The 15,131-nt window shown below is 44.5% G+C and overlaps 1 protein-coding gene across 2 annotated transcripts in view; it reads right to left on the bottom strand.

The window, feature by feature from the left end:
- Positions 1-12,307: 12,307 nt before the first annotated feature.
- Positions 12,308-15,131, bottom strand: part of LOC102573277 (tyrosine-protein phosphatase non-receptor type substrate 1) — a 31,590-nt gene continuing 28,766 nt past the window's right edge. For both annotated transcript variants that reach the window (XM_019476041.2, XM_059720542.1), the window contains exon 6: positions 12,308-14,681. In XM_019476041.2, the coding sequence (XP_019331586.1) occupies positions 14,542-14,681 (140 nt within the window). In that variant the 3' untranslated portion in view covers positions 12,308-14,541. The remainder of the gene's footprint in view (positions 14,682-15,131) is intronic.

Raw genomic sequence — 15,131 nt, forward strand, 5'->3', positions numbered from 1 at the left:
ATAAGAACTGTACTCTGGGACCATGTCCAGATGAGCAGGGGCATGCACTTGCAGCAGCACAAATAGTAGCAGCACAAATGTGTGCTGCTACTTTGTGCCACACTCCTGCACATGAGCTTTTTGTGTGGGACACAGTGTCCTGCTGTGGACTCCTCCTGGCTGGGCTCCATGTGCTGTGGGGTGCTGGTGGGGAGGGTAGTAGGCAGTTCCTGCATAGCCAGGGACTGGCACGTGGAGATGGGTGAGCATCCAACCCAGGTTTGCCTGCTCCTCTGCCTCCACATGATGTGGAGCCCCCATGCTGAGACACACTGCACCCCAGCCTGCCAGGCAGCAGCTGGCTAGGTGCAGTATGGCTTGAGATGCACATGCATCCCTTGTCTGCACATGCCTTGGTGTGGGGGATCTGCACCATGGGGCTCCCTAAGCTGCTTGCTCCCTTGTCTCCATGTTTGTCCTGGCACACATTATTTTGGCATGCTTTGCATCAGTTTTTTCCCCTGGGTTTTTTGTTTGTTATTTTTTTGGTTTGTTTTGCTACCAGAAAATCCTGATAGCAAATTTGGCCCCGTACTGCAAATTAGCACCGTGCACAGTTTAATGTGCAATGTACGCAGTTTGTGGCACCAGAAAGAGGTTGTGGCAGCGCAAACTGTGCATGCCTGCATATGTGGACACAGCCTGGAAGTATAAAACCACACAACTACATCTTGGAAATAAAAAACCAAAAATAAAATCTCTCTCCTGATTTAGGCACAAAAATACAAAGCTTGTTATTACACAGAGCACTACAAGATACCAGTGACACTTAGAAAACACTAGTAGATACCAGTGACCCTAAGTTGCTGCTATTTTGATTAGAGTTTTTTTCTCCAGCTGTTCATGTCAACAGGGCACGTCACCCTTCAAATGGCACCACATGGCTGAGATTCAACTGAATGTGTTTTTACTGGTAGAGAGAGAGTATGTTGTAAGGAGGAGTTGGTATTTCAAATACAGAGATTTGAAATGACAAGTAAATTTACCCTGGCAGAGTTAATAGAATACTCATGTTTCAATGCAGCCTATCAATTGACTATAGTGACAGGCTTGTTAATCCCACAGGGTTGCTTAAATGTAGGATATAAACCCTAATCCTATATGAGGAATATCTTGAGCAAACCCATGCACCTTTTATAAATGTCCCAGTGACACAGTGGTCATCCAACACAAATGCCCCATAGATACGGTGGTCACCCAACACAACATGATACAAGATCAGGGCTACATTTTGAGGTTTTTAAAAACCTTTTGTTATTTGAACAGCTAAGAAAATCATCTTATCTTCAAAGTCTCTAAGGATGCTCCAGGATGACGGTGAGCATTTGGAATGAAGATTGCATCAAAATATCTTGTTTGTGTAATTTTTCTAGAACCAGGTTCATCATAAATGACAAATTCAGCACATAAAAAGCAATACAATATAATTTCCTTACCCAATTAAGTCCTTTTCAGTTAGTATCTTGGCTTCTTTAGGTCCCAAGGTTTTTGGTAAAAACCATGTTATCTATGTTTCAAGATTTAATTCTATTAATATGATTCTATTTCATAAATGACTTTCCATATTGTTTCTCCTTTCTACCTGTTCAGCAGTGCAAAGAGGCCAATACCTAATACAAAAGTGTTCATAACAAGCAAGCTGGGATTTCTTACCCTTTCTACTTTAAAACAAAAATTCAGTTGTAATCACAAAAAATATTGCCACAAGGCAGCAACAAATGAGCACACTAGAGATATTTGCTATAGGACGAAAAGCTGTGCTTGTGGCTAAGTTTATGCCTTAGAATATGAATCAGAGGTTAGTGGTCGATAAATGAATTTGAACAAAGCAAATAGCAAATCCCAGAGCTAGTAGGATCTTTTACCAGATGAACATGACTGTCCAGTTAAAAGTGAGCGCGTCTGCATGAGACGCGTTACTGCACAGTAGCCTAGTTTACTGTGTAATACGAGCAAGTGTCTACACATGTGCACTCTTACTGTGCAGGAAAAATGGCTAATTGCAATTAAATTTGCTACCTGCAAATGCAGGTAACAAATTTAATCATGATTACTTACTGCACAGTAACACATGTAGACATGACTTGGCAGCAAATTTGCTGCCACATTTGCCTTGCTACTAGGGGACTGGCCTGAAGCCAGTCACAGGGCTCCTAGCTGAGAACCTTTCATGGCCCAGGGCTGAGCTGAATCTGGCAGCCCCTGGCAGCAGGCTATAAAAGCCTGCAGCTGTTTTGTACCCTGGGGCACACACAACAGGCAGCCTGAAGCTAGTGCAGGCCCTATGTGTTCCCCTGGACAGGACACAGCCCTGCTATCCCTGCCTGCCTGGAGCTGTGTGTTGCAGCTTGGCCCTGCATAGCCTTGCAGCTGTCAGGGCACTGCTGCCTGGCCAGCAGGGTAGACACCACTTGCTGCAGGCTGCTGTAGCCCCTGCCAGCCCTATTAGCATGCCACGGCTGCCTGGAGCCTGTATCTGGTAGCAGGGCCAGCAGCACCTGCCTGCTGCAGACCCCAGCAGCCTGCCTGGCATCTGCAGCTACTGTGGGGCATAGCTTCTGGTGCATGGCTGCCAGTCCCTTGCCATGTCCCTGTGATGGGTGCTGCTGGCAGCTGAGCAGGGTTGGCAACAGAAGGACAGCTGGGAGGGGGCCCAGAGAGCTGGTGCAGGACCAGCAGCATGACCTCATCCTCCCCATCCAGGCCTGGTACTGCCCGTGTGTGTATGCCCATGCCCTTCACCTGGAGCCAGGAGGAGGTTGGTGACCTTGTGGTGTTCTGGGGTAGTGCAGAGGTACAGAGGCAGTTCAAGAGGGGCGGGTCACATTTATGAGGCCTTGTCAGGTGGGATGCGGGAGCATGGGCACTGTTCATAGATGCATAGATTCATAGATTGTAAGGCTGGAAAGGACCTTGGAAGATCATCAGGTCCAGCCCCCTGCAACAAGGAGGAAAGATAACTGGGGGTCAGGTGACCCAGCAAACCACTGCTTAGTGTTGGTTAGTGCATGCAGTATGTGCACTGGGGTTCCCCCAGTGTATCTGGACCTTGGATGGGACCCACATACTGGTGACCTGCCCACCCCATGGAGACCACCCCTATTATAGGAGCAGGGGGGGCTCCACTCAATGGTCCTTCAGGCTGTCATAGACCACCAGGGGATGTTCACCCATGTGAGCTCTAACTGGGCAGGTGGGCCACCTCCACTAACCACTAGTGTTGGTTAGTGTTGGTTAGTGGAGCAGTGCTACATCAAGTCAAGGCCTTGCGGGCATAGTAGGTGGCCATGACCACAAGACATTATGTCTTTATGTGGCAGTTCACCCGCATTTTGGCACCCCAGGACCCAGGCCACAGCTCTGTGGTTTACACCAGCATGGGTGGCCTGCCCAAGCCCCTACCTCACTTTGACCCCTCCCAGAGGAGGGACCCTTGGCTGTTTAGCATCCTGCCTGGCCTGGCTCCCTGGATGCTCAATTCACCAGCAGCTTGGGGAGCCCTGGCTAGAGGCTGGCTCAGTAGCTCCATAGCCCCAGACCCCACCACAAGGAACAGCTGGCCATGACACTCCTGGCCATCAGCAGCACCAGCTCCCCCCCCAGGGGGGATGACCCCTGGACAGGCAGCTGCACGCCATGCACTGCAGGCCAAAGACACTGGGGGCAGCCAGACACCATTGATGATGGGGAGGACCGTGCTAAGCTGCCAGCCTCACCAGCCCCAGACATGTGGTAAGCCCTGCACTGGTCGCCGTCACCCCTGGCTGAGCCCTCCACCCACTACAGTTACTGTGGCTCCTAGACCCATGGAGGAACAGCCTGAGGCTGGGGTACTGACCACCTGACCCCAGGCTCTGCCCTTCTGTCCCCTACAAAAAACCAATTTGTATATCATTTTTATAGTTTTCAAACTGGGAAGAGTTTTTTTATTGTTGGTGGGTGGTGGAGAGGCTCTGTTTGTTGGGGAGTGAGTGGGGAAGGGACTCTGTGTGTTGGGGAGGGAGTAGGGAGGGATGGGGGGTGTGAATTGTGAGGAGAATAAAGATATGTTCTTTGGATCCATGCCTAGCACAAGAATGGTGCTGGGGGTGGGCAGGATGTAGGAAGTCTGTGGGCAGTGGGACAGGCAGGCTAGAGGGGGAGCACTCCAAAAGGTAGTCCTCCAGTACCTTCTGTACCCAGTGCCCTGGCCCCCGCAGGCAGGTGAGAGGCTTCCCTGGGGCCTTGGAGGTGGGGACCCAGCACTGCTGCTGCTACTCCTGTTGCCAGGCCACCTCCACACACCATGCCTCCTCTGCCCAGGCCTTGCAGAAGAACTCTTCCTGGGCCTCGCAGATATTGTGCAGCACACAGGCTGCGACAATGACCTAAAGGAGTTTTTCCCCAGTGACTTTGAGGTGGGGAGTGAGGGAGCACCAACAGCCCTTGAAGCACATTCAACTAGGGCTTGGGTCCAGCCCAGGCAACTATTACAGTAGGCTTGGCAGGGGTCCAGGTGGCCAGTGTAGGGCTTCATCAGCCAGGGCAGGAGTGGGTATCCAGGGCCCCTGATGAGAAGGGGTGGGACAACAATGGTGCCCAGCTACAGGTCCACCACCCTCAGCACTAAGTACCCAATCTCCACCAGCACGGCCAGGCCAGAGTTTGGAAAGACGTGGGCATCATGCGCACTGCCCACCCAGCCAGAGCTCACATGGGTGAACATCCCCTGGTGGTCTGTGATGGCCTGAAGGACCATGGAGTCGAGCCCCCCTGCTCCTATAATAGGGGTGGTCTCCGTGGGGCAGGCAGGTCACCAGGATGTGGGTCCCATCCAAGGTTCGGATACACTGGGGGAACCCCAGTGCACAGAACCCTGCTACTGCTTCATATGATGGTAGAGTACCTGTTGATTTACAAACAGCATCATATAAGTCTGAAAAAGGCTGGTTTCCCTTTTGATTTCATTCTGTCTTGTATGAATCATATGATTTCTCTTCAGAGAAGAGCTCTGTCTTGGCTCTGATTAATACTTGTTTTTTCCTATTAAGAAAGGGGATCGAAACATTTGTTTGACCAATAGATAATGTGAAAAACCCCTCATCCGCTCCCATACAAAATGAAAAAAATCTAAATTGTCCTAAGTCACATTTACCAGCTCTCTTTAGAAGGGATTGTCACAGATTCCTCAACATATGGTCTCTTAATTGGAAGAATGCTTTGACTACTATAATTTGTCCTTTGAAAAACTGCTTCTTTGTTACAGTTGCAATGATTTTAATGAAAGCACATTGAAAAATCACCCAACCAAAGCCAAGATTGGTAAAATTTGGGCCTTCCAATCCCTCACAGTGTTCTTTCAATTTGTTACAATTTGGAACGATGAATGCCTAGTAGAAATAGATTTGAGTCACTAACTTCATGTCTGGCTTTGAATTATGCTAAGGTTTCAGAGTACTGAGCTCTCTTATTGGGGTCAGCAGTACAGGTGTGACACAGGGATGTCAATAACCTATATTTCCTAGTGCAATCAGTACAGGTCCCAATCAGTAGTTTAGCTCCATGTCAATACCCCTGTTAAATGACCTGGATTGTATTCATTGACTTCCAGCAACTACTGTAAAAGGGTCCATTGTGGTCTTAACAAATGCTGTTATGTTACTTAAAATGCAACATTGCCATTTATGCTCAACATTGACCAATAAGACTAAAGGTGACTGACTGTCTGATTGTGTTTTTTGCCATAGAGAAATAATTGTTAAATCTGACCTGAAATTTTTCATGCATACAGTAAAAATGGTTAGAACAGCTCATCCACATAAGTACATGCTATCTAGAAATGCAGCCATGTTAGAAAAGGGATAATACTGCTACTATAACAGTGCTGAGGAATTCCTGTCACAGATTACATATACGTTGCGAGATCACCGCTAGATACTGTGCAAATACAGAACAAAGAGTGCCCCCAGGGGCTTCTAATGTGAACAAGTAGTTGATGATTCAATGACCATGTTAGGGAATGGACAACTGAAGAAATTACTGTGAGTTTAAAGAGGGCAGGGAGTTACCATAGAGCAGATGATGGATGGAAACAGCTGATGGTACAACTGGCTTGCTGTTGTCTTGAAGTACTGTAAGTGAAAATTAAACCATGGAGTTTAGCTTTTTGTGTGAAACAAGACTAAGCCATTGCTATTTTGCTTTCACTTCCCATGGGAGAAAGTGGGTCAGTTACTGTTGAGTAAGTCCCTGCTTGGCATGGCAAAAGACTTGCATGGGAAGGCCCTGCTTTGTTTTCTCGTTAACTCGTTCATTTGTTCATACTGTTACACAGAATACACTTAGGGCTAGCTTCATTGAAATGTATTGTAATCAAACTGGTATAAAAGCGCTGCTAGCACAAATACTGACAGCCATTTTAGCTTTCTTGGTAGATCTAAAACAGGGGTGGGCAAAATACAGCCAGCTGCAGCCAACGATGCATGACAGTGAGGAGTGCAGCCCATGCCGGGCCGCCTCTATTGCCGTGCTCCCCACCACGCATGGGCAGGCCCCGCACTCACGCACCAGTGGAGGGAAGGTCCACATGCTGGAGCTAGCTGCCTTTGTCACCCCCTGCCATGGAGATCCCAGGACTCTGCAGGGAAGCAGGTGCCAGGGCTCCTTCCAGCAGAGTCCTGGGACCTGTGCATCAGGGAGCAGCGAAGGCAGGTAGCTCCAGTGCGTGGAGCTTCCGTCAAGTGATGCACAAGTGAGGGGCTGCTTGTGTGCAGAGGGGAGCGTTGGCAATAGAGGTGGCCCAGCAGGGGCTGTGCTCCTTGCTGCAATATGCAGCATTGGCTGGAGCTGTGCACTGCCAGGCAGTAGCACCTGTGCCAAGTACGAGCACCCTGAGTGCCCCCACCTGCTGCTGCCACCGCCTGCAGGACTGGATGCCATGGGGGCAGTGTGGGGGGGGTAACCCACACTCCCCCACCCTCGCTCACACTCCACAAACACCACTCTCACACACCCTTCCCCCACAACTCCCCAACATACCCTATTGCCCCCACACACACAGCCACACCCCATCACAACCTCCCCCACACTTGTACTCCCATACTCCACCCTACCCACACACACCCCTTACACCCTACCCACACACACACACACATACACACACACACCCTACGCCTGCCGGCCTACACCCAACCACACCCCCTCACACAATATACAGGACTAAGACTTTATTTTTTGAGTTATTATGCAATCACTTCTATGTACACAAATCATAACAAAAATATGACAAAATATTTTTTGTAATAAAATTAAGATAGGTTATAGTAGGTGTTTGACTTTTAGTGTATGTTTTAGTTTTTTTCTGGTTCTACGATGGCAAACCTCCACTCCTGACATGAGTATTTCTGCGGGGCAAGGGGAGGGATTTCCAGTGGCAAAGGTCAGAGGTTGGGCTGGGGGGGGAGGATTTCCAGTCCCAAAATGGTAACCAGGGGGGCGGGGTAACCAGGGCTGCCCAGGTGGCTCTTGAAAGCTCACCAAACCTCGGTAAGCAGTCCTCGAGCCAAAATAATGCCTGCCTCTGATCTAAAAGCTGCTCCTGGTTTCCTGGTGCTAGATTACAACTACACTATTGTACTCAGCAAGCTTTCTGATGTACACACAGATACTTCAGAGAGCTCACCCCAAATTCACACAAGCATGAGTAAGAGAGTTATATAATACCAAAGCTGGCTTTAAAGAGTTACATGTACTTGAGAGGTGTGAATCACATGATACCAGAAAAATCCCCCGATTCTGAAGCTGCAGAATCTGGTGACTGCAGGAATCAAGAGGGTTGCATGATGTGTAAGTCAGCTCTCTCTCTAACTTCATTCAGAGATAAAGGTGCACTTGTTTAGTACTATTTAGCCAAACTAGTTTAACTTGGTATGTAGACATTCATCCACTGGTTTAAACTTGCTTTACATGACTATAGCATTCACGACATTGATGACCTTGTCTTCACAAGAAACTTTCACTGGTTTAACTTAAATCAATGTTTTAACAAATTTTAATCTAACTTCAGTTTGGGAACTAATTTTGGTTTAAGAATAGTTTCTTGTGGTTTAGCTTAAACCAGTCTCTTAGCAATTTAGCACTGACTCAGCTAAATCATTTAAATCATTAAATTGTTTCACATTGCATCATGCATTCCTGGAAGTTGCTCATACACGGTGGTCATGTGTGCATTATAGAAAGTTATATAGAACAGACCAGATTCAGTTTAAAATTGCAGCTTCAGTAAAACCAATGTAGCTCTTCTCATGCTGGCAAGAGCAGAAGAGGAAGATCAGATATGGAAGTTAAACTTATATAAACATAAGTAACATCATCCATATCTAAAATGAACCATACTGGTTTAATTATATTGGTTTAACTTCCCATCCTTAATTCAAGCAGTGCAACTCCTACATAGAAATACTTAGCCCATGGTTGGATTAAGCCGTATTTAAATGACAAAGTTTTGCGGGCAAACCTATGCTCGATAGTAGTGCCAAAAAACCCGAGCTGGTTATTGATATAGCCATGCCAGCAAAATTCCTGGTGTAGGTACAGATATGCCAATAGAAGGATGCTTTTGTCAGCTTAATTTGTCATTCAGGTACAAAAACTCATGTTGGCATGTATCACATCTCCACTGACACACCCTAGATCTTAAAGACAAGGTTTAAAACTGTTGCATTTAAATTTTCCTTAAATGCATTGCTCCTGCTGTTAAATAAACCAGTTTGAATGAAAAGGCTGCTTGGTCATTACATTCACCACTAGTCACAGACGCATGAAAGGATGTGCCTTTAATCAGTCAGATCTGGTTGGTACATGTGATGGATACTCAAGGGTACTTTAATCCAAATTCCACCCAAGGAAAAAAAAGCTTCAAAGTATAACAGGTCTGGGGTTGACACAAAGAGAAACCAGGAAGACAACGGAGGTGCAGCTAGGCTGCCATTGTGACACTGAACAAAGAAAAAGAGACTAGTGAATGTTTTGCCAAATACACAGACATCTTCAATGATTTAGTTTAACACCAGCTCTATAGCTCTTGAATAGCAACTGTGAATGTGACCGTCCTACAGACAACACCTATTTGTCTGGTGTGAAATTACTATAATTTTTAGGCTCAAGTACTACTCTTATTTTACAAATTATATCCTAAAGCATCTTGTTCCTGCTAATATTTTTAAAAAATAAGCATCCTTGACAAATAACATGTGGATACAAAACAATTTTTTTGTGCCTCCAGTTCCATCATTGATTCTCCTGGATGCCTCTGAATGCCTGACATAAGAAAGATTCGGGCATACAGCAGAGACAGCCAACCTGTGGCATGCTTGCCACAAGTGGCATGGCTAGCCTCTGTGTGGCACACAGAAGACCAAGGAGGGAGCAGGGAACACAGGAACAGATAGGACAGGGAGCTGAAAGCAAAGCAATGGATCACAATGTGTACAGGGAAGAAAGTAGAAAGCAGAGCAACAATTCAAGCAGGGGAAGGGGATTGGAGAGGAACTCAGGGAGAATGCAGGGCTATGTTGTGGCACACCTGCCAAAAAGATTGGCTCCCACTGCTGTAAAGGTATAAGGAAGTACCAGCACAAATCTGGCTCTAAGATTAGACACCATCTTTGAAATGCACCATGTTTTAGACAACAAGTACAGGCTTACAGACAACAAGTACAGGCTTAATGAACAATCCAATAAAGAGCACAGGGAGAAGAAAATTAAAAGGTACAGATAGTCATCTGTATGTTTGCAGATGCAGTATGGCAGATGATGGAGGGCCCAATTCGCTTTTGTTCTGGAGCTTTTGATTTTGGGCTTGCAACATTGTTATTGGGAAATTTTCAACCAGCCAGAACCTAAATTCAGGACCAGGTACGTCAAGCAAACACCAAGCAAAAGAGTACTGGTCAGCATTCAACCCTATGTTTTCTATTCTTAATTAAGCAGCAATATCAGCAAAATAACACTGTTCTAGGTTAGCATCCTACTACTACCACTGATAGCCAACCTGCTGATACAGTGCCATCATTTGAGACAATAAGACATCTATATGGTGCAAGGAACTTCCCTGAAAAATATTACAGCTAATGCTTCCTTTGTTAGCTCCATAACTGATTGCAGGGTAGACACATTAGCAGTGCAGCACAGTTGCACTGCAGCTGAACATGGCTATATGGCTTCCAGTTCTGGGGCTTAAAGCATGTAGCACTATTTTAGATGTCTCAGGATGACACTGAGTTGCAATATGTGGACTCCAGTAAACAGCCTCACAACTAGCTTAGGGTATCTCTGTCTTGGGTCATGAAGATAAACCCTAAAATACATTGCTTCAGGAGTGAGGAGAGCAACCTGCTTAAGTAGTAGCAGTTCAAGATCATTACTGCTATGGAGTCTTGGCCATCCCTTTTCAACAAAAAGATAATTGGGTTGGGAGTGTTCATCCAGGAAATGTCTGAGGCAAGGATGTTTTGTGATCTCTTACTAGAACAACTGTATAGTTGTATAAGCTGTTGAACAGTCTTTCAGGAATCAAGTACCTTTCCTCAGGTCCAGTAAAAGATATCACAAAAAATTCTTGCCTCAAGGAAAAGATACTCAATTGAGTCCTAACATCCCCCCTGCTCCCACCCCTACAATGATCCCCTCATTTGTTTGCTGTCATTTTGAAATGAAATTAACCACTGTACCAGTCCAACCTATATGTACCAGTTAACTCTTCAGGTCCTTACATGGTGCATAAATGGCCCTCTGCAAGGGCCAAATTTTTCAGAACTTACCACAAATGGAAGCAGGGACTGCAGGTATGTCATTTGATCACTACAAAGCTATGTCTACATAAGTACATTAAAATAACCTGAGAGAAATCTCCTGAGTTTGTCCTCCTAATTGAAAAACTTACTTGGAGATGCCTGAACAGAGATTTGAATGCTGAGCCCCCGAAGGGCAAAGAGCTTGAAGTGCTGAGGCTGCGTAGCTAGGGGGTTCCCATGCATACATCTCAGAATGCTCTACAGGCTCCCTCAGTCTGCCTAGCAACAGATGGCAGCAGTGCATAGAGGAGCCCTGGCTGGTTGACCCAGGCTGGCCTGTCTACCTGCAGAACAGTATGGAATTGTGGAGGGAAGTTTTGCTCCTGCTTGGCTGGAATAGTAGAGTCAAGCCCAACTGACACACTATCTCTGGGGCGAGGGGAAGCAGAAAGTAAATCACTTGGGATGCTGGAAGTCTGTGTTGTGGCTTCTTTCAGAAGGATAAGCTGTATGGACATTTGCTCCCAGGAATAATTTAATCCTGGCTATTCTCAGGTAATTTTACTTCTGGAGCTGCCATTTTTGCTCTGGGAGAGAAATCCTGAGCATCTGTACATTCATGGTTTCTCCTAGGAAAGCAGTGACTCCCCCAGGAGAAACTGAATGGCCTCTGTGTCTGATTTTACTTTTAAGTCACCTTTGTCACCTTGTCCAGAATTGTTGGAGGCCATACACTATCCTTTCAATATATAGGAATGGAAACTCATGGGAAACAGATGATGAAAATGGTTGATATTAAGAACTCAGTCTTTCTCTACTCTTGTAGTGTTTCTAAGCCAGCCCTGGACCAATCATTGGTTTCTGTGAAATAATGCATAACTAAGGCCCCACAAACACTGCAGCAAGCTTAACTGAAACTGAACCCATTGTCCATACAGTTAAAAAAAATCAGAATGGGGTGTTTTTTCTTTCCAAAGAAATTCAAGGGGGAAAGGGTTTCCCTTCACCTGATTTAATTATGTAAATTAGTAGCAGAATCCATAAAGCATCTCTCCTGTTAACTTATGTGAGACTTGATTCTGTTCGGGCAATAAATCAACTGACCTAAATAAGATTACACACAAAAATAAGAGTCATGCTCCATGGTAAATATCTGCATGACTGAACTCTAAACTTTCATTTATGAAAATTATCAGGGCCAAGATTTTCAAAGATGCCTTAGGGACATAGATGCCTTCTTTCCATTAAAATTAACAATAACTGGATGTCAAGTCAACTGTTAAAAAGTCATATCCATTAGGTTTCTAGGTCTTTAAACATACCCCAACTGTATTGTTAATCTAGACTCTTTTGGGCCTAAACACATTGCATTATGATTAGATTCTTTCTCCTTTTTTCTTTTTAACCATGAAATAAAACTTTAGATGATATGCACTGGAAAAAAAATAAAATGGAAATAAAAATGGAATAAATTAGACCAGGGCAAGACACGTGGATGCTATATATACTGTTTTCTTTATTTAAAGATCCTTATTGACTTCAAAACCATTGTTCTCAGTTTTTACTTGTGGTAATTATTTGTACAAATGTGCACACTTAAAAAGTCCTTAGTACCAACTCTATTTTCCATCATTTTCTTTCCTTTAGGACCTCTCCTTGTAGCATGAACTGAACTAATGTAGCTGATGTTAACATAGAGTGTAATAATAGTGAAATGTAACCATGTTAGTCTTGTCCTGTAAGCAACTTGAAAACTCCATTTTGTATCCTTCTGCTTGACATAAGTGAATGAACTCTGCATAGCCTTTATGTATGAGTGTGTGTAAAAGGGTGAATGGTGAGAGAATGGCATAGAGACGGAAGAAGAAGATTCAACTGTTTATGTAAGCAACAAGGCATCAAATGTAAGTTACCAACTACTAACTAACTAACAAATGGCTGAAGAATCCCTTTGAAGCTTGAAGGCACAAAGGAGATAACAGCCTTGGAGTGTTTTTGTTGCCCATCTGGCAGAATTTCTTCTTCTAAGATAAGCTGAAAACAAAAGAAGAACAACCGCAAAAACAGAAGCTGGGTATGAAAAAACCCCAAAGCACTGAAACAAAGGATGCCAATCCCGGTAAAAGAACACTTTGAAAATGCCAAGTTGTTTGAGTCTCTTTCTCTACTGCTGTTTCATCAGAGCACAGATGCATCTGTTCACCCCGCTCCAGCTGTTATCTTTAAATCAGCTATCTTCAAATCATCATCATCATCTATTCAATAAGCCTGGGTTGGCCACCCTGGGCTGATATTGAGCAACTATTGCTGGTAACTATATCTGGTGTATGTGTGGATGAAATGGTTGTTTTGTGTATGTATATGCCTGTGTGTAACGATGTGCATGATGATTTGTGTATTTGTATGAACGGTGTGCCTGAACCTCTATGTCTAACTCATGTAATCAATAAATGCGGTACCTTGCCTTATCCCCTTTATAAAGTCTCGCTTGTGGTTTGAGCAATTGGCAATTTGTGTAACATCCTTAGACCTAAAATCTGGTAATTTTGTATGCTGAAATATATTAATGCATTCCAATTAAAGCATCTCCAGAACAGGCCAAAGAGTTCAGGATCAATAGGAACACACAAAAATAAAGTCCATCTTGCTGTTGTAGTTTACAATTGCCTCCTTGCCACACAGTAACAGTTTGTAAACAAGAGCCAACATTTAAGATCATCAGCATCTTCCATAAAGATCCAGTGGCTAACAAAGCCACTAATACACTAGAATATGGTAAAAGTAATAACTTGTGCAATATTTATAAAAACATGAAAGTGATAAAACGTGATAAAACCCAACAGCTATCTAGAAACATAGGGACACAGGACTGGAAGGGTCTTCCTCAAATCCAGCTCTCCACAACTGCAGGGAACAGTTAACCCAAGGAATTCCCATAAGTGGAGATAGTTCCTCTTTCATGCTGAAGGCTCCCAAAATAAGTGATTTGCAAGGTATGGATTGGATGCAGAATGCTGTGACCAACCCTAGAAATTCAATCAGTTCAGGGGTGGAGTGTGACAGACCTGTGAAAGTGAACAGTAGGCTGCATTTCAATTGCAATGTGTAGGGAATTTTAGAGTGAAGGCTGTTATTAACCCTGGAATTTAGCCAGAACACCCTTTATCTGACACAGTGGCATGGACTTTAATCATCAGAAAATGACTTGGACCCATTTGAACAACAGAATTTCCATCAATTATATCTTAGCTGCGTTGCTGGGATATTGGCTTAATTGTGACTCAGTGTGCCAAGTCCAGCCATGTGCACGCAATGGATTGTGAAGCACCAGTCTGAAAATTTCCCTAGGCTGCCTAACCTCATGGTCATGACCGTAATGCTCCAAAGCAGTGCATCTTCTCCCAAAGGCCCACAGCCACCTTGTGCTCAGATCAGGCACCTCAGGGACATTTCAGTTCCCTTTATGTGCCAGATTAGATGTTACTTATTTGCTAAAATACTAACTAGGTTTGAGAACTCAAACCAGCATCTAGCACACTGCCCTTCTTCACAAGTGGCTTTGCTCTACTTGTTATTTGACAGCTGAAGGCTTCAGTATTATAAGTAGCGGGTGATATTTGTTTCCCCAGAAGCTCCTGTCTTCCATCATCATGTTCAGTGCAGAAGACTTCAAGGGAATGCAAGGTTTCCTTCTGTATTTCATACCCCACTTACCACACTTGACAACCACTCATAATGTAGATCCTGGATAATAATTAAGCAACACATAGGTTGTGTGGCAGTTCTCTCTCTGGCATTCTTGTGGGAGTTGCATCACAGCAGTCTCTGGCATAACTCTGTCTGCAGAGCTCTGTGATGTGGTCTTGGATCCTAAAACAGGTACATAAAGTTGGCTTAGCTCAAAACAGACACAACTTTTGATACGGGCAAAGTGAAACTTAGAAATGCTTCAATGGTTTAACTGTAAGTGTTGTTTTAACACATTAAATTCTACCTTAGGTTTCAATGTTAGTCCTTTGCTATTATATTTGGCCACCAGAGGGAGTAAATATTAATCACATACTATATATGGGGATGGGAACACAAGTCTTTCAAGGTTGTAGGATTTCTTCGCTCATAATTGCTACTGAGAAGCAGTCTCATTGAGTTACATTGGTTGGTATAGCTAAGTCTTTTGTACACCTTTTGCATATCTTTATATGACATATATATGACACAGTAGGCAAATCTATTGCAACAGCCCATGAGGTAGGGCTATGCTAACATATACCACCATGAGTGTACTGTGAATTTCTTCTCTGTTGCAAATATGTGGATAGC

Source organism: Alligator mississippiensis, chromosome 1, assembly GCF_030867095.1.
Source record: "Alligator mississippiensis isolate rAllMis1 chromosome 1, rAllMis1, whole genome shotgun sequence".
In the NCBI taxonomy this organism is placed as follows: Eukaryota; Metazoa; Chordata; order Crocodylia; family Alligatoridae; genus Alligator; species Alligator mississippiensis.